The sequence below is a fragment of the Bidens hawaiensis genome, unplaced genomic scaffold (assembly GCF_021521415.1).
Source record: "Bidens hawaiensis isolate Kalapana, Puna unplaced genomic scaffold, B.hawaiensis_p1.1 tig00044853_1, whole genome shotgun sequence".
Lineage (NCBI taxonomy): Eukaryota > Viridiplantae > Streptophyta > Magnoliopsida > Asterales > Asteraceae > Bidens > Bidens hawaiensis.
This window is the reverse complement of record NW_027497981.1, coordinates 35,174-56,234: the sequence shown is the minus strand read 5'-3', so window position 1 is coordinate 56,234 and position 21,061 is coordinate 35,174. Positions and strand designations below refer to the sequence as shown.

The following is a 21,061-nucleotide window of genomic DNA, read 5'->3' as shown; positions in this document are numbered from 1 at the left end:
TTAATTTACTGCAAAATATGAGTTACTAAAACAATTCCTAACAGTCCTTTCCAATATGGTATAGTGGTAGGGAGTTTATGTTTCTTAATGAAAACTCAAGTTTAATTCCCACTTACAGCACTTTGAGGGGACATGGGTGGCTCAATGAAGGAAGAATATGATCTTTGTGATCTCCAGTTTGATCCTGAGGCATCCGGATTTTACCACCAGTGGGCATTCGGGCGGGTGGGTTTTCTCCAAAACCGGAGATAAATTGGAGGTGCTTAAAGCCTCTGTACGGCTGGGTTGGGCCGGCTGGCGGTGGTCTTTAGCCATTGGGTCACCCCGTACAGAGTATCTAGGCATTCTATGTTTGTTGGCCGTTAAAAAAACAGTTCCTAACATTAAACAAATTTTGATTGTGAAATTTAACAAAGCAAACAAAAATACCAAGTAAATCTCACTCATAGTAATTTTTTATTAGTAAGGTTTAAGGAATCTACCTATTCTAATAAAGTAAAATAACTTATGCCACATGTCACTTGTAGATTCATTATTAGTCAAATTTTGTCGCTTAACTATTTTTCTGTTTTTAATATAAACTTATTTATGTCATTGTAATCCATCATTTAATCAAATAACTAATTACCTAAATTATGTAGATTATAAAGGGTATTTATGTCAGTATAATAAAAATATTTATATATTTAGTGAAATCATATCTATATTTTTTTATATTATATCAATTTATAAACAATTTTCAGTGCAGCAGATGAACATAGTAAAAATTAATGAATGATATTTATAAGTCTAAGAAGATAAAAACAAAAATAAATTATGAATGAATAACAATTTGATTCTCACGTATTTATTCAACCTCCATGGATCAATGGAGTTCTCATTCATCTCTTTCAAATATTTAATACAACATGGTGTTTTGTTCATGCTAATTTTATATATGATGTTCTATTTTTTATGTCATTTATAATGAAACATCTTATCATCTTTTGTTAAAAGTCGCTATCACATTAAAAAATATAATTACAACTTATATCACTTTATGCATCTTTTTCGTGATTATGAAAAAATGACGTAAAAATACACCACATATTCATATAAATATTTCATTAAAAAATATAATTTGAACCATATGTACGTACTTGTCAAGATCCTCGACCATTTGAAAGAAAACATATATTTGGTATTGAAAGTTTAAATAATTATAACTTAAGAATGAAGCGTTCGGGTGGCTCTTGTTTTTGCCATCCACCTTTCCCTCCGCCCCAAACCCCCCCACACACCAACCATGGCACATGTCCCATGCCACTACCCCTCGATATCCTTTATTAATTCTTCCCTTAAACCACATTAGCTCCTTTCTTTATTTTATAATCACTAACACTACGGGTGACTCGTGAGACAGTGAAAACAAGTTATGACTTTATGCCCGTACTTAATAAAGGCCTCAAAGTCTAAAAAAAAATCATATACAGTTACATGGGTGAAGCTTCATTGAGGGCCATGGTGGCCCCGTCCCCCCTGTTTTTTGCGTAATAGTGTAAATTTACTCGTTTTCGGACGAAAATTTTATGTGTAGTGTAAGTTTAGCCTTTTTCGGCCGAAAATTTGAGCTCGACCCCCTCTCGTTTGTGAAATTTTGTATGCATTTAGAGCTCGCCCCCCCGCCCTACCGGGTGCCTCAGTCCAAGTTTCGCCACTGTACAGTTATATTATATTGGGTAATATAAACTCAAAGTAATGTATTGGTGTGGTGGTAGGCTTGGTTATTACTAAAGTATATGTTATGAGTTCAAAACTTGTAATAAACGAATTTTATTTTCTTAACAATTGTCACGAAAAGACCACAAAATCTTGTTTCGATTCAGGCCTCCACATTCGTTGAGCCGTCACTGACCAACACCAACAACAACGTTACATTACGTATACCTTAAACGAAATTTGCATACGTAATGTATGCTAATTGATTATTGTGCAGAAACCAACTAACGATCTTATATATGTGTAAATGTGTAATAAATTAGTTATTAACATATTAAAAAAAAAGGAAAAAAGCTTTGGATCATCCCAAAACATTGAAGTAAGCAGCCCACGAGAGCTTAGATTTGGCGTCAATTTCAAACTAAGTCTTCCAGTTTTTGCGTGATCGTGTTATCAGAACAATTTGAGTAAATTGAGATTTTAAAATCATTTTTGTATATACTTGGTGGATCATGTCTTTAAAAAGAAGAGCTTTATATCATGAATTTAGCAGATCAATGATAATAAACATTATTAAAAAAATGTTTGTTTAAACAACATATTTTATCATAAGCAGTTTAAAAATCATAAAAATACAGAAAAAAAAAACTATGTAAAAATGAACCAAATGGTCTTTGGTCTAATAACATCACATGAATTATATAAGACTTTAATTCTAAATGATGATTGACCAAGTTTAATGGATATGACCGAATAACTATAAAAAAAGCTTATAAAGAAACCCATGAAAAAATAAACAAGTTTAAATACTGATGTTCCAAACATGAAATTAAATAAGTTTTTTTTTGTAAACCTAGTATGACCAATTGATTAGACCGAATAATTGAATCCTTTATGGCACATAGCAAACGAGCTGGACCATTGAGATATCCGGTTACAATGGACAAAACTTTGTTAAAATAACTATTTTTTATCATTATCTTTTCACACATACATCTACTTCTATGCCTATATATTATAATTTGTCATAAACATCTAAAGTAAACCTAAGATACTTTTACACCAAGACACCAAGTGGGTGCATGATTAGATATTGTATACTTATCACTTTAACCTAATTAAATATCTTTCATTGTTTTGATTAAATATCTTTCATTCTTTTAACTTTTATCACTTGACCAATTATTAATCATTTTTCCTATACTCATTATCATATACCTTAAATATATCTTCACATTAAACTAAAAAAGGAAAAACAATAAAATCTCACTTTTTACAAGTTATTAGCGGTATGCGAAGGATATTTATGAGAAAAAAATATTTTCTTTATTCCAAAAAAACAAATGATACTTTTACAATTAAAGCACCCGTTTTAAAAGACTTTCTAAGCATGTAACTATTGTATCCATACGACATATAACAATAAATAATTTTCAACTATTATATACTACAGACTGTAATAAATTATGATAACATAAAATAATTTTAACTTTAGAAGTTTTATATCTCACGATAAATAATTTTCACGATAATTAATTTAATTTTAAATTATATTTATCAATTTAATTGAATTTTTGAAATATCCACCCAAATCCATTCTGGTGACCCAAGTTTGATCTCGACTTGTGTCACTTTTGGTGGACCATGAGTTCATGACAATGAATAGTTTGAGCCAGACATTGAGAGGTTGTCAGTTCAAATCTCGACTCATCCGGTTTCGTCTCATCATATGTTACACTAAGGAGTTCTACTCTTGTGACGGAACAACGACTGTCAAGTGGCAGACGGCGGTATGGTTTCATACGGGAACACCCAAACCAAAATTCTAAAGCCAGTTTGGGACCGGTTAAGAGCAAGTCCGGTAGTTAAAATACAAGAAAATTGCAAAATAAATAAATAAATAAACATATTAAATTCCATTTATAGAAAAAAACACAAATAATTGGTGAGTGAATCTTTTACACGAAAATAGTTATTTTAGTTTTCAATGAGTCCCTTGTTTAATTGTTTTATTAACACTTGAGGATTCCAAACATCGCAGTTCACAGCTCACACACCCAAACCAAACCAAGTTCAAAAGAAACGAATAATTAATATTAATATTAATAACATATCATCCCCGTCGTCACTTCTCCGGCAACCACCACTTCACTCCGATCATCTCCTCCAATCAATTCCTCCAAATCATCAACCAAACTTCAATTAACCACAAACCCAGTTCAATTTACAGAGACTGAACAATAACAACACCAATATGGGAGGTGTGACGTCATCAATGGCAGCCAAGCTGGCATTTTTCCCACCAAATCCACCGTATTACAAGGTGGTGACTGAGAAATCAAGTGGGTTGTTGCTGCTGGACAAGTTTCCGCACAGGGAAAACGTCGACGTATTGAAGATACCGACTCGCAGGGGTAATAAGATCGTGGCGGTGTACGTAAGGTACCCGATGGCTACTCGGACGGTGCTGTATTCGCATGGGAATGCTGCGGATATTGGTCAGATGTATGAGTTGTTTATTGATTTGAGTATTCATCTCAAAGTTAATCTCATGGGGTTAGTATTATTATTATTATTCGTTCATGCCCTAATTTTATTATTAGTTACTAATTGTTGATTTGGGGCTTAAGTCTTACATAAAAGGTTTGATTTTTATTTTTTTTATTTGCGTTGTGGAATTAATCCAGGAGTCTTATAACATTAATGTTTTTAAATATGGTTAAATTAATTTCCACTATATTATCTTAGATTTTTTGCTTTCAAGTTATTAAAATGAAAAATGATAATAATAATTTGAAGAGGTTGTTGGTGGAATCTTGGATTTTTTTAGCTCAAATCATTGTGTTTTTGCATAATTTTTTCTATCTCAACATGGGAAATTTATATTTTATCAAAGGTTTATGGAGTAATAATGTTTACTTATGATTTTGTGAATGGGATGTACACGGTTTGGTTCGTTTATTAACCTCAACCGAAACGAAACCAAAGTCATCGTTTGATCTATTTTATTAACCTATTGGTTTTCAGTTAATTGATTTGGTTTATCTGGTTAGCTTGTCGGTTTTTGGTTCGGTTAATAGCCAAAACCAAACCTGGGCTAAAATATCTGCTTAGAAATGAATGAAATGGATGTATAAAACATGAAATGGAGATATAAAAGCTAGAAATTTATGAAAATACGAATGGTTCGGTTCGGTTAATGAGGGTATAAAAAAACCAATAACCAATTTTCGGTTAGTTCGGTTTTTGGTTATTTTGGTTAATTTCGGTTCTGTTTCAACAGTTTTCTGTTCGGTTTTGGTTAACAGTTTGGTTATTGCTCACCTTATTGTATATTCAAAAGCTTGATTGCTGTGTTGTGTTGCAGGTATGATTACTCAGGATACGGCCGATCTTCTGGAAAGGTACATAAACGATTAAACCTCTGTGAAGTTTTCTTAATTTGTATAAAAAACGACTCTAAAAGTGGTTTCTTGCGCAGCCAAGTGAGCACAACACGTATGCAGATATTGAAGCTGCATATAAGTGTCTAGAAGAGACTTACAACACAAAGCAAGAAGATATCATCCTGTATGGTCAATCTGTCGGGAGTGGGCCCACTGTGTATCTTGCTGCTTGTTCTCCTCGATTAAGAGCTGTTGTTTTGCATAGTCCTATATTATCGGGCCTCAGAGTCATGTACCCTGTTAAGCACACATATTGGTTTGACATTTATAAGGTATGAGTCAATTTCATTTTTTTTATGCATTTATTTATATTTTAATTTTTTAAAATTTTGAACTTAGATTCTTGATTGTTTTGTGCAGAACATCGATAAAATTCAATTAGTGACATGCCCTGTTCTTGTTATCCATGTAAGCATTATTTATCTTAACTTATTATAATCACCAATAGTTTGGTAAAAGGGGTTGTCAAGTTGTCAAAATCAGCATATTAGGTCAAGTAAGTCCAAAATTGACCAGAAAGTCAAAGGTTCTTTAGGATTAGTCATTTGTTTCTTAGCACCATGATTCAGTAGGTAAAGAATTGTTTATTAGATGACGAGTCTAGGGTTGGCAAAACGTGTTTAGTTGTGTTAAGTGGGTTAGACATGAACGCAACTCCTTTAATATTACATGTCGTTTACTCAAATACAAACAAACATGCTTGATTAATGGGTTACAACATGACATGATTCGTTTTAACTCAATTAAATATATCCAGTTCAGTAACAAGAATCACACAAGTAACACGACCCGACCCAACCCGATCCTTTTAACACGGTTGACGAATAACAAGATAAACAGGCTGGAGTGTTGAATTCGTATAGACATGATTTTAATCTTATCATAACACGACACGATTATTACGGGTGCCAAACAAGACAACGATCCGTTTAACTATGTCTCACTTAATCACAAATGCAAACATGTTTAATAAACGGGTTGCACAACACAACCTGTTTAACTTGATTAAATACAATCCGTTCAGTAACACGAATGACACTACACGACCTGTGACCCGTTTAACATGGTTAACGAATAACAAGAGAAACGGGCCCGGCAGGTTGAACCTGTATAGACACGATTTTAATCGTGTCATAAACATGTCGACCCGTTTATGACCAGTTTACTTAAACCCAAATTAGCTTAAGCTCGTATCGTGTTACGGGTCGTGTCAGAAATTGCCAGCTCTAATGATGATCTGTTTTCACTCTTGCTGATTCTTGGTTTGACCTTTGACCATCATCATGTCAAATACATGCAGGGAACTTCTGACGAGGTGGTTGATTGTTCACACGGGAAACAACTTTGGGAATTGTGCCAAGAGAAATACGAACCATTGTGGATCCAAGGCGGAAAACACTGTAACTTAGAGCTGTTTCCAGAATACATCAAACACCTCAAAAAGTTCCTATCCGCCATTGAAAAACCGCGGAGGAACAATTCAACAGTTGACCAGTCAACCACCACCCGCAGCCACAACCACCATTCCAGTAGGAGAAAGAGTACCGACTGCTACGAAGCACCAAGAAAAAGCACAAACAAAAAAGAGAGTTTGGATTTCATCAATGAACTTGAACCCTTTGCTTTGAAGTTTGAAATGAATGATGAGAAAGTTGGAAAGCCGAGGATACCTTACGAGCATATGGAGCGGTCACGAAGGAGCGTGGAATATATTGAGAAACCGCGAAGTAGTACTGATGTCAGACCCGATTGGCCCCGTATGAGTGTTGATTGTATTGACAGAATTCATAATTAGTAATAAAAAGTTTGTAAAATCACAGAAAGTGTAGAGGAAAGGAGGGGTGGTGGTGGGGTTTGTTTAATTTGTGTGTTTGTTTGTTTATTAATCCAGGTTCAAAATGTTTCTCTAGTTTGAATTAGATGTTGATGAGAATCTTGAAATGTTTCTCAAGTTTGTGAGATCTTTTAGTCTTTTAAGTTGTTAACTTGTTATGAACACTATGGGTCCAAGCCCAGCAGTTCACTTCATTGGTGCTTTTATTGATTCGTTGCACGCTTGCACCAATGATGGACGAAACACTATGGCCAATAGCGCCCAAGGCCCAAACACCGCCCCCTCGGCCACTCCCATCAGCATGGGCATTATGGGTTCAATTTTGGTCTCCGGTGTTATCTAGATCGTACCCTTTGTTTATCTTTTATTTATATTAAAAACATCTTGTTGGTTGAAAATACATATATATTTTATTTATATTAAAATAAGAAAAGAAATTAAAAGTACAATAATTGTGTAATGATTGAAAGTGTCTGACGCATGTCGCGAATACACCCCCCCCCTCCCGGGGGGGGGGGGAGGGGGTTATGAAAACACATGGTCTCAATTAGGCGTTGTCGTGTTAGATCCAAATGACTATCAATCAAGGCTTCTATAGATACTGGATTTGATTCCCTCGTCAGGTCCGAATGATTCAAATTTAGAGCTTTTTCAATGTCTATTTTGAAGCTATTTGCTCGACATCACATCCTCCAAATTTATTTTCATTTTCTTATCGACTAGTATTTTCTTGGTTTTATTGTTAAGCCATTTCCCTTGGTTTAAATGCGGTCTTCATCTCGCTTTTGTAGACCTCATTTAGGGGGTGTTAGGATGAAAATGCCTTTTGGTTTCCAACACAAGTAGCCATTTTAAGTGTTTGAAAGAAAAAAAATATTTTTACATTCACGTGATCACATCAAAAAACTAGCATACTAAAAAAGAACAAGGGATGGCCCCATCCTGAACTAGATAAAACCATATCATGAGTAGAGTGTCTAACGGTGTGTATTTTTAACATGGCACGAACTTAAATGGAACATAGCGGGTTAAACTTTAGTTAGAATGAGTTCAAGCCAATTTGATGTTAAACCTGAAAAAACGTCTAGCTAAGCATGTCGTGTTTTGGTTAACCAATAAGGTTTACTTGATGACCATTTTAGCCCGCGTCTTTATTAATTTTAATAAACATATATATTATTACGTGATAATTTAAGCTAATTTTGTATTTTGTGGTAAAATCTAAAGAAAATAAGTGAGAAATAAGTATCATATTTCATAATTTTAATATAATTATTTTATACAATTAGTCATTACGATTGTGTAAAATTAGTATTATATTAAAGAATTTGAATATTCTGGTTAAACGCTTGCGTTCGTGTCAACTAGTGGAAACTCTTGTGTTTTCGAAACAATTTTTGGTTCTTCTCAAAATCTCAGATTCATGCCTAATATAATAGTTTTCTTGTTTTACGCTAGAAAAGTATCCACAAACATGATTCAAACAATGAAGCAACAACAAAGAAAGAAACAAGAGGCTAAAAATGGTATGTGAAACAAGAAAAACTAAAAGTGCACAAGAAAGAAACCAATACCATTTGTCACCTTCCCCCCATTTGCATCCTCATAACGTGTATACCATGCATACGTCATCATTATCTCAACCACACCATTCAACTCTGTTATCTTAAGTATGAAGAGATTGCAATTATCTTAAGTATAATCGACAGATATGATTAGATTAAATTCTCTTTGTAATTATCCTAAATGTGTTTTGATTATGTTTTCTTTTGTAATTATCCCTATTTTATAGAGAAATCTATTATAATGTTTATGAAATGACATATTATTTTCATACAACATCATGGATCTTCACACACCACTTTTTTTTATACGGCTCATATAGGGCTATACGGATTGTATAGAACATGAGTTGTTGAAGACCTATACGGCTTGTGTTTTGTTTGTCCTCTCCGTACACTTGTCGGTCATGCGTGTCCTATACAACCTGTATAGCCTTATACGAGATGTATAAATCTGTACAATCACCATGAGGTGGCGTATGAAGATCGCACCTCTTAATCAAATATATATAAAAGTACAATAAGGATAATTACAACTAAACCTCATAGAACAAGAAAAATTAAAAAGAAAATTAAAATGGGAAAATTCTCAAACTAACCATTTTTAACCATACTTTTCCAATTATTGCCCAAGACCAACACAAATTCCCAAAATAGCCAAATTATTCCGCCAGATCCGACAAAATTTTAACACCACCCGACGAAATTTTTGAACCTTTGAAATCGCGCCATGTGTCAACGTATTAATGGATCCAACGAAATTTCTTAAAATTCCACCGTATCTGACGGAGTTTTAGTGGGTCCGGTGGAATTATTTTTCTTCTATCTCTCAAACCCTAAACCTCCATAACCAACCTCCATCTCCATATTTCTTATTTCTCCACAAAATCAAGTAAATTAATATTGCAAATCGCTTATTTTTTGAGGAGAACACAACCATAGTGTTCAATTTCACTCTAGAACTCAAAATCAAAAACCACAGAATTTAAAAATCTAGGGTTAATTGGACAAATTAAACAGTCGGATCCGACGGAAGCATGAACTGAACCGTCAGAATCAACTGTTTATTAATACGTCGGCTTGTTTCGTTAATCCGTTGGACAAAACAGAAAACCGTTGGACCCAACAGAATAGTATGCTTCAAAAATGGTGCGTCCTGATAGTCTCATTATTCCGTTGGATCAGAAACGGTTTTCGTCGGATCCAACGGATTAGTTTGACTATTTTTGGAATTTGTTTTGGTCTTGAGCTAAAACTAGAAAAAGTTGGTCAAAATGACTAATTTGGGAATTTTCCCAAATTTAATCTAATCATATCTTTTATTTTTTTTAAAAACTTAATAATATTTATCAAATAATAATTCAAACAAACTCCTACACTCAATTACCATTACACCTTATGGTTAGTTTGAATTAATATTACACACTTATATCTCTGTCTACACCTCTATTATTGTATCTATACGGTTTTTCATGCCCATAAGGAACCGTTTCATCCACTATGATTATCTTGTAAGTTGTAACTATATCAAGACTGATCAATCCAACACTCATAAATCTTTGCTCTATATAAACCAACCTTCAAGTTCCAAACTTTCATCATCTTTATCAAAATAGATTTCAATCAAATGGCGATAAGTAAGTTTCTTTTGTTCTCTCTTTCTTTAGCTTTCGTTATAGGCGTTGCATGGAGCTTTGATTTCCATGAAAAGGAGCTCGAAACCGAGGATAGGTTATGGGATATGTACGAGCGGTGGAGGAGCCACCACAAAGTGGCGGAAGACCTTCACGAGAAGCTAAGGCGGTTCAATGTGTTCAAATCCAATTTGTTACATGTTCATGAAACTAACAAAATGGATAAACCTTATAAGCTTAAGCTTAACAAGTTTGCTGACATGACTAACCATGAGTTTAGAAGCTTGTACGCGGGTTCCAAGATTAAGCATCATAGGATGCTTAGAGGAGATCAAAGCGGTAACAAGACGTTTATGTATGCGAATGCCGAAAATGTCCCTACTTCGGTTGATTGGAGAAAGAAAGGGGCAGTCACCCCTGTGAAAGATCAAGGCCAATGTGGTAAATTTTTAATAAAGTGTATAGTTGACCATGCATTGACTATTTGACTACAACTTTTATGCAGAGTTATAACCTTTTAATGTTTGTATTATAGGAAGTTGTTGGGCGTTTTCGACTGTGGTGGCGGTGGAAGGAATAAACCAGATTAAAACAAACGAACTAGTGTCGTTATCAGAACAAGAACTAATCGACTGTGACACTTCAGAAAACCAAGGTTGTAATGGAGGACTTATGGACTTGGCTTTTGACTTTATTAAAAAGAAGGGTGGTTTAACTAAGGAGGATGTTTATCCTTACACGGCCGCAGACGGGCAATGTGATTCTAGAAAGGTAAAAGTTTTGCAAGTGTAAACTAGTTTTGCAATCTAGTTGACCGTATATTCTAACGATTTGACTTTTTTAGGAGAATGCTCCGGTGGTGTCAATTGATGGACATGAGGACGTACCTAAGAATAATGAGAAGTCATTAATGAAAGCGGTAGCTCGCCAGCCTGTTTCGGTTGCCATTGATGCTGGAGGTGAAGATTTTCAGTTCTATTCAGAGGTAATACAACGTGTTCTTGATACTTAAAAGAATAATTATTAACTGAAAATTCAATTTAAAAATTGGGTTTATATTAACAAATATTAAAATTTGAAAGAGCATGTTGAATTTTAAAGATGGGATCAGGGTTTTGTATGAATAAAATTTTGAAACTTGAAAGAACAGCATTTAATCAAAGAATTTTATGCACGGATTTTTGAAATTCGATAATCTGATTAAAGAGTTTAAAAGGAAAAACAGATTTTGTATGAACAAAACCTTGAAATTTGATTAAACAGTTTATACAAAAATGTGGTTTTTTGAACAAAAATGCACAAATTCTTGAGATTCAATAATTTGATTAAAGAGCTCAAATGTAAAAACAGGTTCCTCATGAACAAAATCTTGAAGCTTGAAAGAACATAAACCAATCAGAAAACTTTATGCACAAATTCCTTAAATTTGATAACTTGATTAAAGAATTCACATGTAATTACGGATTCTTTATAAACAAAATCTTGAAACTTGAAAAACAGAAAGGTAACTGTATCAATGCATTCTAGTGTAAAGACGGTTCTGTTCTGTGATGTATAACAGGGAGTCTTTACCGGAAAGTGTGGGACCCAACTGGACCACGGGGTGGCTGCCGTTGGGTACGACACAACTCAAGACGGAACTAAATACTGGATAGTGAAGAACTCATGGGGAGCCGAATGGGGCGAAAAAGGATACATCAGGATGCAAAAAGACATATCTGATAAAAGAGGGCTTTGCGGCATAGCAATGGAAGCATCTTACCCTATCAAGAAATCTTCGGACAACCCGAAATCATCCCTTACATCATCTCTTAAAGATGAGCTCTAACTAAACACAAATTCATATTTCAAACACACAATTTATAACCTTGATGTAACCACAGTATTTCTATAGTGTATGATCATAATCTTATATAATAAAGATTCAACAAAATAACATGATTGACAGACAACATAAGTCTGGTCTTTATTGTAACTTAGTCTTAGATCTTAATAATGCTTGATTTGTTTAACCGTAGCACCTGATCGGGTCGTTGCAGCCCTTTGCAGCACTCTGTTTGTTACCTTCGCGTCCGCCCTTTTCCAGGTACTGCTGGTGGTACTCCTCTGCTCGGTAGAATCTTTTGGCTGGAAGAATTTCGGTCACAATCTTGTTTTTGATACTTTTCTGTTTTTCATCTAATGAGTCCTTCGCTAAGCGAGCTTGTTCTTCGGTATAATAGTATATCCCTGATCGGTATTGGGTACCCACATCACCACCCTAAAACAAGAACACATTACCAGAAAACAGGTTAACAATTCTTGCTTTTCTAACCTAATCAAGCATTCATAATAAGTGGTGTTCACAATACGGTTCAAAACCGTGAAACCGTCCAAACCAGTCATCTGTTCGGTTTCTCAGTCGGTTTTCTATGAACTTTTGGTCAGTCGGTTTAAAAACTTTAAGAGTAGTGAACCTCTCAAATTGTTGAGTCAGGATTTCCCGGTTTTTTTCGAGTACCTTAGCTTTACCACTGAATTGTTCTTTCAGTGGGTTACAATTTCAATCCGTACAAAACCGGACCGAACTGTAAGAAAAAAGCTTGTCTAATAAGCTCAAACCATGAAATCAAACCGTTAGTACCATTTAGGTATAAAAGCGTGAAACCAATATCGCTTTGGTTTCCCTTATGTACTTTCGGTCTGTCTTTTTCAAAAAGTTTAAACCATAATGAACGGTTTAGTTTACAATTCCAAAATTGTCAACCCGTATAAAACTAGACCAAACCATAAGATATAAGCTCGTCTAGCAAACTCAAACCGTGAAACCAAACCGTTAGTACCAGTTTGGTTCCATTTTATTACTCAACAGTTCGATTTCGGTTTTCAATGACCAAAAAACCGTTACTAACTATTAAGATCATCATTTGTCCTAAAAACCATCAAAACCGGACCAATAACTAACTTCCAATCAAAACAAATAATCGCATACCTGACGATTGAGACTAGTGGGATCATGACGAGACCAAAAGAGGGATAGTAAGTTAGTGTACGGACACACATTCGGGTCGAACTCGACCCGGATGACCTCAGCGTGATTGGTGGATCCAGTGCATACCAGATTGTAATTAGGGTTATGGGTGTGACCTTGAGAGTAGCCCACTTCCGTTTTCACGACACCTTCCAGACGCTGAAACGCCAGCTCGACACCCCAGAAGCAACCTGCTGCGAATTGAGCCAATTGGTGACCCGGGTTGGTTGGCGAATCCGTGTCCGGATCCAGTGCCGGGTTGTTGGTTTGATGATCGGAAGCCATTTGTGGGTTGTGTACTGAGGACACAGGAGATTTGTAGAGACTGGAGCGAAGACTTGCTAGTTTAAAAAGTCAACTCGTAGGAATTACGATATTATCCTTGGAGTGTTTTGAATTTGCTAGCAATTTTAACCTTTTTAGAAAGACAAAGAACTGTTGGTTAGTTTAAGGTTGGTTTATTACAAAAGAATTCTGAACCAATGGAAATACAAATCTTCAGGATGAGTATTTGAAATTTGGATAAGGGATCAGCATGGACGGCTTAACTATTTTAAGGGCTTAAAGTGAAGTAAAAAATCATGATCCGTATCATGTAAAGAAAATAGGTTAGGATAGGACGGGATGGGTACACGAAAACGTACATGTGATCGAAGTACGTAACAACAACAACAATAACAACAAGTCACCAGAAGAAGTAGAAGAAGCAGCAATGATAGCATACCTTCGTTAAAGAAATGGTACCGTTATGGAGATGCGACCTTCCAAGCCTTGATTGAAAAGCTTGGGGGTAAGGGGTCCGCCATTCACTGAGATCTTTTTTAGTGCTATTATTATATGTTAAATTCCTGACTAATCCCTGTGAAGTTTTGACACTGACCCATGTTTCCAACATAATTTCGAGAGCGACCCCATAAAGTTCAAGACTAATCCTAATAAAAATTAAAAGGACAAATACCATAAAAATCAACATATTTATGTTTTTTCTCATTAAAGTCTCTTAACAATTTTTTGCACGTTAAAATCCTCACACATGTTTAATTAATTCAACAAAAATGTGACATAACTTAAAAAACAATATGTAACTTTCCCATTTGTCTTATGTTTGTGTATTGAAACTTCATGTCTTCATGTCTCTTGACTGTGATCAGTACACCACAACTTGATCATGGCTAACGATTCTGGTAGGATTAATAGAAGTTATATTGCTTGTAACATAAGTCTTAATTATCAAATGAACTAGTGTATCCAGTATCTACTATCTAAATGGGTTTTCTCGTTTTGTTATAACATTTACTACTTTTTCTTTTATCTTTAATTTTATTTATTAGTTACGTATAAACTTAAAGAATTAAGTGCTCACATTGCTTGAACTCGTTATGTTTTATGATGAGATACTTGAATCTTCTTGCTTTAGTCGTTTTATATAAACGTGACTTATTATATTATAAGCAGAAAACTTGTATATATATGTTAACTCTATTCAAATACCCATTTAATATAAATTTAACCCCGTTGTTAGAATTATACATACACACGTGCCAAATAAAATAAAATAAATACATTAGAAAAAAAATCAGTTATATATTGTTTTTATAAGTTATGCCATTTTTCTATTCAAATTCAGCATGTGAAGAGATTTTAACGTGCAAAGAATTGTTGATGGACTTTAACGATTAAAAACACAAAGTATGTTGGTTTTTAATGGTATTTTCCCAAATAAAAATAATAATTTTTACAAATATAAGTATATAAATGTAATATAAATACATTAACCAATTAAATTTGAATTTAATATCAAACTTGTAAGTCCAATACACAACCCTGTCAATCTCTATCCAATCTCTAAATTCAATACCCAATTAAATTTGATTTTAATAATAACTAAACGATGGTTGTATTTGTTAAATTTAGAGGATTTGCTTTGAAATGTTAAACTAGATGATACTTAGTTAGAAATCATAAAATGAAAATCCATAGAGAACAACTTTAGATATATATTGTATTTTAATTATGCATTCTTACTGACGTTTCACGTACTTTTTTGTGGTTAATTATATGATATTTTGTTTGTTATCTTTTATTTTATATGTAACCCGACCCGAACGGTCGAACCGGACTGAACAAAGTTTATATACCAATTTGGAATTTTGGCATGACCCGAACTACCGAATGGGGCCGGAAAATAATTATATACTGATAGTTAACTGAGTACCGGCCCAAAAAATTTCCGACCCCTATAAGAAAAATTCTTTGGTCCGCCAATATTGAAAACAATATGCTCATGAAGAGAGACTTTAACCACGGGAATGAGCGGGATACATTTACAGTACAAACGTTTTTCGTTATATTCAGGAGACTGCTTTTGGAGCTCTGAGTATAGTAAGATCTTTATCAACAAGTTAGAACAAACCTTCGAAATCTGCAGGTTTATGCAGTGCATCCAAAACAGCTCATAAGTAACCTTAAAATTTTCAGAATTTTTTATACAAATGGGGTGTATTTGGGATTACTAATCACTTGGGGGGTTGGCTTTGTTTTTTAATCACAAATGGGATGTTAGATTTTAATATTGGCGAATAAGAGTGTTGGAATAGGTGTGTAAGAGAATGTAAGAGGGTTGTCAGGTGAGAGAATCTTATTTGTATTTGGTAGTGGCGAATAATAAGGTAAATTGCATTTGATAGTGGCGAATAAGGTTAACTGCGTTTGATAGTGGCGAGTAAGAATGAGGTCACGTGAGCAAGTACAATTAGCGGTTGGTATTGGCGAATAACCTTAATACCACTTGATATCGGCGAGTAAGAGTAGCTTCGAATAAACCTACCGGGGTCACATAAAACAAATTCAAAAGTAAAAAAAGATTCACAATGATTAGACTAAACCATGGAATCTCTCAAAAACGTAAAAAATGTTGATGCAAAGTTCTCTGCATCTACAAGCGAGCTGTCCATCAACATTTTTGAGATGTAGAGAACTTTGCATCAACATTTTTTACTTTTTTGAGAGATTCCATGGTTTAGTCTAATCTGTGAATCTTTTTTTACTTTTGAATTTGTTTTATGTGACCCCGGTAGGTTTATTCGAAGCTACCCTTACTCGCCGATATTAAGTGATATTAAGGTTATTCGTCAATACTAACTGCTAATTGTACTTGCTCACGTGACCTCATTCTTACTCGCCACTATCAAATGCAGTTAAACTTATTCGCCATTATCAAATGCAATTTACCTTATTCGCCACTACCAAATACAAATAAGAATCTCTTACCTGACAACCCTCTTACATTCTCTTACACACCTATGCAACACTCTTATTCGCCAATATTAAAAACTAACACCCCATTTGTGATTAAAAAACAAAGCCAACCCCCCCAAGTGATTAGTAATCCCAAATACACCATTTGTAAAAAAAAAAATTCAAATCTTCAAGTTTATGAAAGTAGAGTTTAGCATAATTAAGATAAAAAAAACCAAAATAATATTCTATGCATCAAGTTAATATCATGAATATAACCTCAAAGGTAAAATCAATTGCAAGTCAAATTAAGGCCTTACCAAAGAGAATTACATATCTGTTAAGAACTTGTCACTCTTCAAACAGATTCGCGATCATGCAATCAACCAAAAATTTTAAAAAATTATCTTCAAAGTTCAAACAGTTCGGTTTTGGGAACATTCTCTTTAGTATTTAGGATTGCTAGTCCAACAATTTTAGTAAGCAATGAATCTAGGAATCTGCTTATTAATTATAATAAGTTGTCTTTAATAATCAGCAAGGTCCATCCTGTTGACAGTACTGCGTTCGAAAAACGAAGCACATAAACAAAACTTGATCTCGATGTACAAAACAATAGGACTCGAATTAGCATCTTCAATGTACAAAATCGCCCAATTCTGTGGATTCGAAAAGTCTTATTTGTAGAAATTTAGAATTCAGACGGAAACAAAATTCAAAGCAAACAACACACCAGAATTACTCACAAAATACAAACAGTCCATTTGGCAAAATTCACATAAGACATCTAACAAACATGGGTGTGCATGCGTGTAAGATGTTTAAATAGTGCATTTGATGAAGATATATGTTGCTTAAATCGCTTTACTCTAGACGAATCGAAGCTGACTGCAACAACAAAAAAAAAACCCAATACCAGAATTCAATGATTTAAAAATACCAGAATTTAATACTTGTGTTTCAACTTTCAGGTCTGCATATAAAACTGTACCACTGTAAATCTTGCTGTCCCTTGCAAAGTATTTGACTTCAATTCCGGGTGTTGTCAGTTATGAGGTTCTAAATTAAACGCAAAGTGCTTGAACCGTTGCAACCCTTGAGCAAACCACACAGACACTTGCAGTTTTTTTGAACTAACTGAATAGCTGACTTATCAATTTTATCTCTCTTTTCTACTTGCCAAAAAATCAACCGAAAATTACACGTTCGTTTTTATCAATTTTAAAATTTTACCAACGACTTCAAGTACCTATAATTACGCTCATTGCTTAGCTGGCGGGTTTGAGTACCATAATACACAAACAAGCCTACATTTTCTGTTTTTAATGTATCATGTTACAAATGATTGTGAGTTGCTTGCTGCCATTGTTGTCTGAAGCAAGTTATAAATTCATAAAAACACTTTAGTTCAAGATTGCAAGTGCAACCTATCTGGAATTTGGAATATGGCAATAGCAGAAGTCTAATTGCTTGGTACTATATCAAGTAAAGTAGTGTCTTAGAGAATAAGGTTTCTTGGTTAATTGGTAGGTGAATGTTGTCATTGTGTTCTTAATTCAATGAATTGATTTGAACATACACTTTCACTCCTAAGATCCATATGGGTTTTTAAGAATCATTTTGACAAATCCTAGGATTTTGGAAGTATTGAAAAGTCAAAACTGATTTATCAAATCTTATTCTCACATGTCAATTTTTTACAAGATTTTTTAAAATTCATTTGTTAGTTGGCAAAACACAATCAACTTCCATTGCAAATATCTTAAAAAAGAATCAAAATTTTCTCGTATTCCACTCACATGACTACAAGATTGATGTGAGAGTGTTAATAATGCAAATGTCATCAAATTTAAACCACCCAATATATCAAATTTGGGAAAAATGAAAGTGACATGACAAAAATAAATTCGAATAACTGAATAAACATGTGAATTTATGAGGCATACAAATCACACATTTTTACAATCAAATAGAATACAATCAGATTATGAACAGTTGCAAGAAAATCTTGAAGTTCAATTTGAAGCTCAATAAGAAATCTTAATTTACACCCATAACTCGTGAGTTGGGCGAACCCCAACAGCTCCATAACTTCAAACATAATAATAAGTTATGCTCGTTTTAGATTGAACTATTTAATTTGTAGCATTATTAGACTATGAGTTGTGGGCTCACATGGAACATTAAACTTTGTCCACATCAGCCCCATTTCACCCTCAAACACCACGTCGTGCTTGTTGGGGGGGGGGGGAGGTCCTTTTTTCTCAAATCCGTTAACACATTAACGCCCAACAATTCCAAATCCACTGGGGTCCACACACAATGCACCAATTAAACATTTTTTTGTTTTTTTATTTAATACTCCCCGAGTTCCGTTCAAAGTGTCTTAGTTTGAAACACACAAAGTTTAAGATAAATTAAATTATTGTTTGTTTTGCTTACCAAATGACAATAATGCCCTTGGAAATTTGGTTCATAAATATTGTTATTAATGTTTGTTGTGTGTATTTAAGGGTAAACTTGGAAATTGACTAATAAATTTTGAAAGTGGACATTTGTAATGCGACAAATAAAAAAGGAAATGTGGACAATTATAATGGGACGGAGGGAGTAGTTAGTTAGCCCATAACGCATAGTTAAGGGTTGGTTAGTTAATGGATTCCTGCCTACTTGGCGTTAACGTGACGCTTTAACTAGAAGTCTCAAGTTAGCCCACAACACACAGCCTTAGTAGGATCGTCCAAACAAAGTATGCTATTTAGGAAAAAATAGTTGATATTATATTATTTTAATCCTCAAAATCCAAGATTGTATGTGTGATGACAGATACTATCGGAAATCCAAAGCAATATAAAGTAATAACTTGTGAAGGCAAATAAGCCGACACCATGTTCCCAATTCGCATCCCCATCACAACATCCTCCTCATTTCCTTTATTCTAGTTTCACTCAACCCACATTTTTCAACTTGCTTCAAACACTTGTACATTACAACCCACTTAAGCTTCCATAACCCACTCATTCACCCCCTTTGACCTTGTTTTCTTCCAAAAACGTAAAAACAATGAATGCCCTTTGGTGACTCAATCTCAACTCTTTTCCATGCAAATCAGTGATCGGTTATCGATGCTGATTTCTAACTCGGCCCATCTATAAATACACGTCTCCCCTCACCTTCACTTCTCAAACCGGGTCCAGCTCCACTTTTGTGAAGCTTTTTTCCCAAACCGTTAAGAAAAAAAAAAACACTGCCTAAGATTATACTGGGTACGCTTGTTTTGAAAAAAAAAACGCAAAAAATGGCAGGTGATCTAAAAACAAAGAGGAAAGGCATTGGAATTACAACAAAGTGTGCTACGTTGGTCAAGAAGCAACGTGCTCGTATCTACATTCTTCGTCGATGTGCCACCATGCTTCTATGCTGGTACATTCAAGGCGATGAATAGTTCTTCATCTTCTCATTTTCCCATTAACTCAATGTGGTTTCTTGACCGACCGAATGATCGACTTCTTTTTTCTTTGGTTTATGATTAGTGGTGCTAGTCTCCATCTTTTTAGCACCATTAACACTTTGTTAATTCTTACTACATCTTACTTCATAATTCTGCTTGCTGGTTTTGTCAGTTTCTTCATCTTGAATTCTATTCATTTGCCCGTTTATCTCTTTTTATCCGAATGGTGAGATACTTCCATTTGGGTTTTTTTGGGCATCTGCATGGGAGGAAAGTTTGAGATTTTGATATAGACCGGAACCGGGGACCTGATCGCGTGAAGGAATCTAGCAACTAGCTTCAAATTGGTTGCTTGAAACGAAAATCTGTGAATATATATTTATATGTGTGTACGTACGTATGTGTTGAGATCTGTGGATGGATCTCTCTGTGGAAAATAAATGATGGTACTTAATTTATAAGTAAGGCAATCTCAACAACTCATGAATAATCTTGTTGTGGAATAAATATGTTAATGAGTTTTAATAATGTATCAAGATTATGATGTAACCCTTTGGAGTTGGAATAAGATGTATATCTCTTAATTTATTTCGTGTTTTTTTTTCATCTTGTCTTGAAAATAGGGAGGTTTATATATGTCATCTATTCTTTTAACTCTTTTGGTGGCTACCTACCGGCACAAGCCTTGGTGTTTTAACTGATCGGTTAAGGTCTGTGTGTTTTCTGGTTATTGAAGTTAAACAAAATATTAGTTGTATTGTAAACGTTAAGGGTCTGTTTGTTATTAGTTTAAAGTATGTTTAGGTTAATAGTGTCATTGTAAATAGGTTAGGGTTAGTATTGTAAATATGTTATAACCGTTTGTGATGAAACGTTGTAGGGTTTATATACCCACACCATCGATCATTATAATTGTATCAGACAATATTCATTAATCAAAGAACTCGTTTAGCATCATCATTGTGTTCTTGTTATTATATTCAATTTGTTTGATCACCAATATTTACAACAGTGGTATTAGAGCCAGGTTTATCAAAATCGTTCTGGAGAAGGATTTTTAATATCCGGAAATTCAATCAAATTGTAGAGCGGTTATTGAGAAATCGATTAAAGGATTTATAGGGAGGGTTCAATATCATCACTGGTTGAAATCGAAATCAAGGAATTGGTTCAGTACATATTCGTTTCT

The 21,061-nt window shown here is 34.3% G+C and overlaps 4 protein-coding genes across 5 annotated transcripts; 3 read left to right on the top strand and 1 right to left on the bottom strand.

The window, feature by feature from the left end:
- The first annotated feature begins 3,660 nt into the window (after positions 1-3,660).
- On the top strand, positions 3,661-7,113 carry LOC143595268 (uncharacterized). 2 transcript variants are annotated; one of them, XR_013146493.1, is made up of 6 exons: positions 3,661-4,254; positions 5,066-5,102; positions 5,180-5,416; positions 5,505-5,552; positions 6,445-6,996; positions 7,036-7,113. XR_013146493.1 is itself a non-coding variant. In XM_077074328.1 (5 exons), exons 1-5 carry the CDS (start codon positions 3,953-3,955, stop codon positions 6,937-6,939), a joined length of 1,119 nt encoding a protein of 372 aa, XP_076930443.1. In that variant the 5' UTR covers positions 3,661-3,952; the 3' UTR covers positions 6,940-7,079. The 2 variants fall into 2 exon arrangements, 1 of the variants encoding a protein (XP_076930443.1); XM_077074328.1 differs by having other exon boundaries at positions 6,445-7,079.
- A 2,887-nt stretch (positions 7,114-10,000) lies between these two features.
- On the top strand, positions 10,001-12,014 carry LOC143595264 (vignain-like). The gene is made up of 4 exons (XM_077074325.1): positions 10,001-10,615; positions 10,710-10,945; positions 11,019-11,159; positions 11,736-12,014. Exons 1-4 carry the CDS (start codon positions 10,168-10,170, stop codon positions 12,000-12,002), a joined length of 1,092 nt encoding a protein of 363 aa, XP_076930440.1. The 5' UTR covers positions 10,001-10,167; the 3' UTR covers positions 12,003-12,014.
- Positions 12,015-12,017: 3 nt separating this feature from the next.
- On the bottom strand, positions 12,018-13,500 carry LOC143595265 (peptide methionine sulfoxide reductase-like). The gene is made up of 2 exons (XM_077074326.1): positions 13,146-13,500; positions 12,018-12,434 (listed from the first exon to the last, which is right to left on the bottom strand). The coding sequence occupies exons 1-2, from the start codon at positions 13,467-13,469 to the stop codon at positions 12,183-12,185; spliced, it is 576 nt and encodes a 191-aa protein (XP_076930441.1). The 5' UTR covers positions 13,470-13,500; the 3' UTR covers positions 12,018-12,182.
- Positions 13,501-19,046: 5,546 nt separating this feature from the next.
- Positions 19,047-20,377, top strand: LOC143595267 (small polypeptide DEVIL 22-like). Its single transcript, XM_077074327.1, has one exon. It carries the CDS (start codon positions 19,720-19,722, stop codon positions 19,864-19,866), a length of 147 nt encoding a protein of 48 aa, XP_076930442.1. The 5' UTR covers positions 19,047-19,719; the 3' UTR covers positions 19,867-20,377.
- The last annotated feature ends 684 nt before the right edge of the window (positions 20,378-21,061 follow it).

Bases quoted from the DNA above. Each gene is read 5' to 3' on its own strand.
- LOC143595268 (XM_077074328.1), top strand. From the start codon at position 3,953: ATGGGAGGTGTGACGTCATCAATGGCAGCCAAGCTGGCATTTTTCCCA. The intron at 5,103-5,179 runs GTACATAAACGA...TTTCTTGCGCAG, and splicing joins ACGGCCGATCTTCTGGAAAG to CCAAGTGAGCACAACACGTA. The intron at 5,417-5,504 runs GTATGAGTCAAT...TGTTTTGTGCAG, and splicing joins ATTGGTTTGACATTTATAAG to AACATCGATAAAATTCAATT.
- LOC143595264 (XM_077074325.1), top strand. From the start codon at position 10,168: ATGGCGATAAGTAAGTTTCTTTTGTTCTCTCTTTCTTTAGCTTTCGTT. The intron at 10,616-10,709 runs GTAAATTTTTAA...TTTGTATTATAG, and splicing joins GAAAGATCAAGGCCAATGTG to GAAGTTGTTGGGCGTTTTCG. The intron at 11,160-11,735 runs GTAATACAACGT...GATGTATAACAG, and splicing joins ATTTTCAGTTCTATTCAGAG to GGAGTCTTTACCGGAAAGTG.
- LOC143595265 (XM_077074326.1), bottom strand. From the start codon at position 13,469: ATGGCTTCCGATCATCAAACCAACAACCCGGCACTGGATCCGGACACG. The intron at 12,435-13,145 runs GTATGCGATTAT...TTCTTGTTTTAG, and splicing joins CCACTAGTCTCAATCGTCAG to GGTGGTGATGTGGGTACCCA.
- LOC143595267 (XM_077074327.1), top strand. From the start codon at position 19,720: ATGGCAGGTGATCTAAAAACAAAGAGGAAAGGCATTGGAATTACAACA.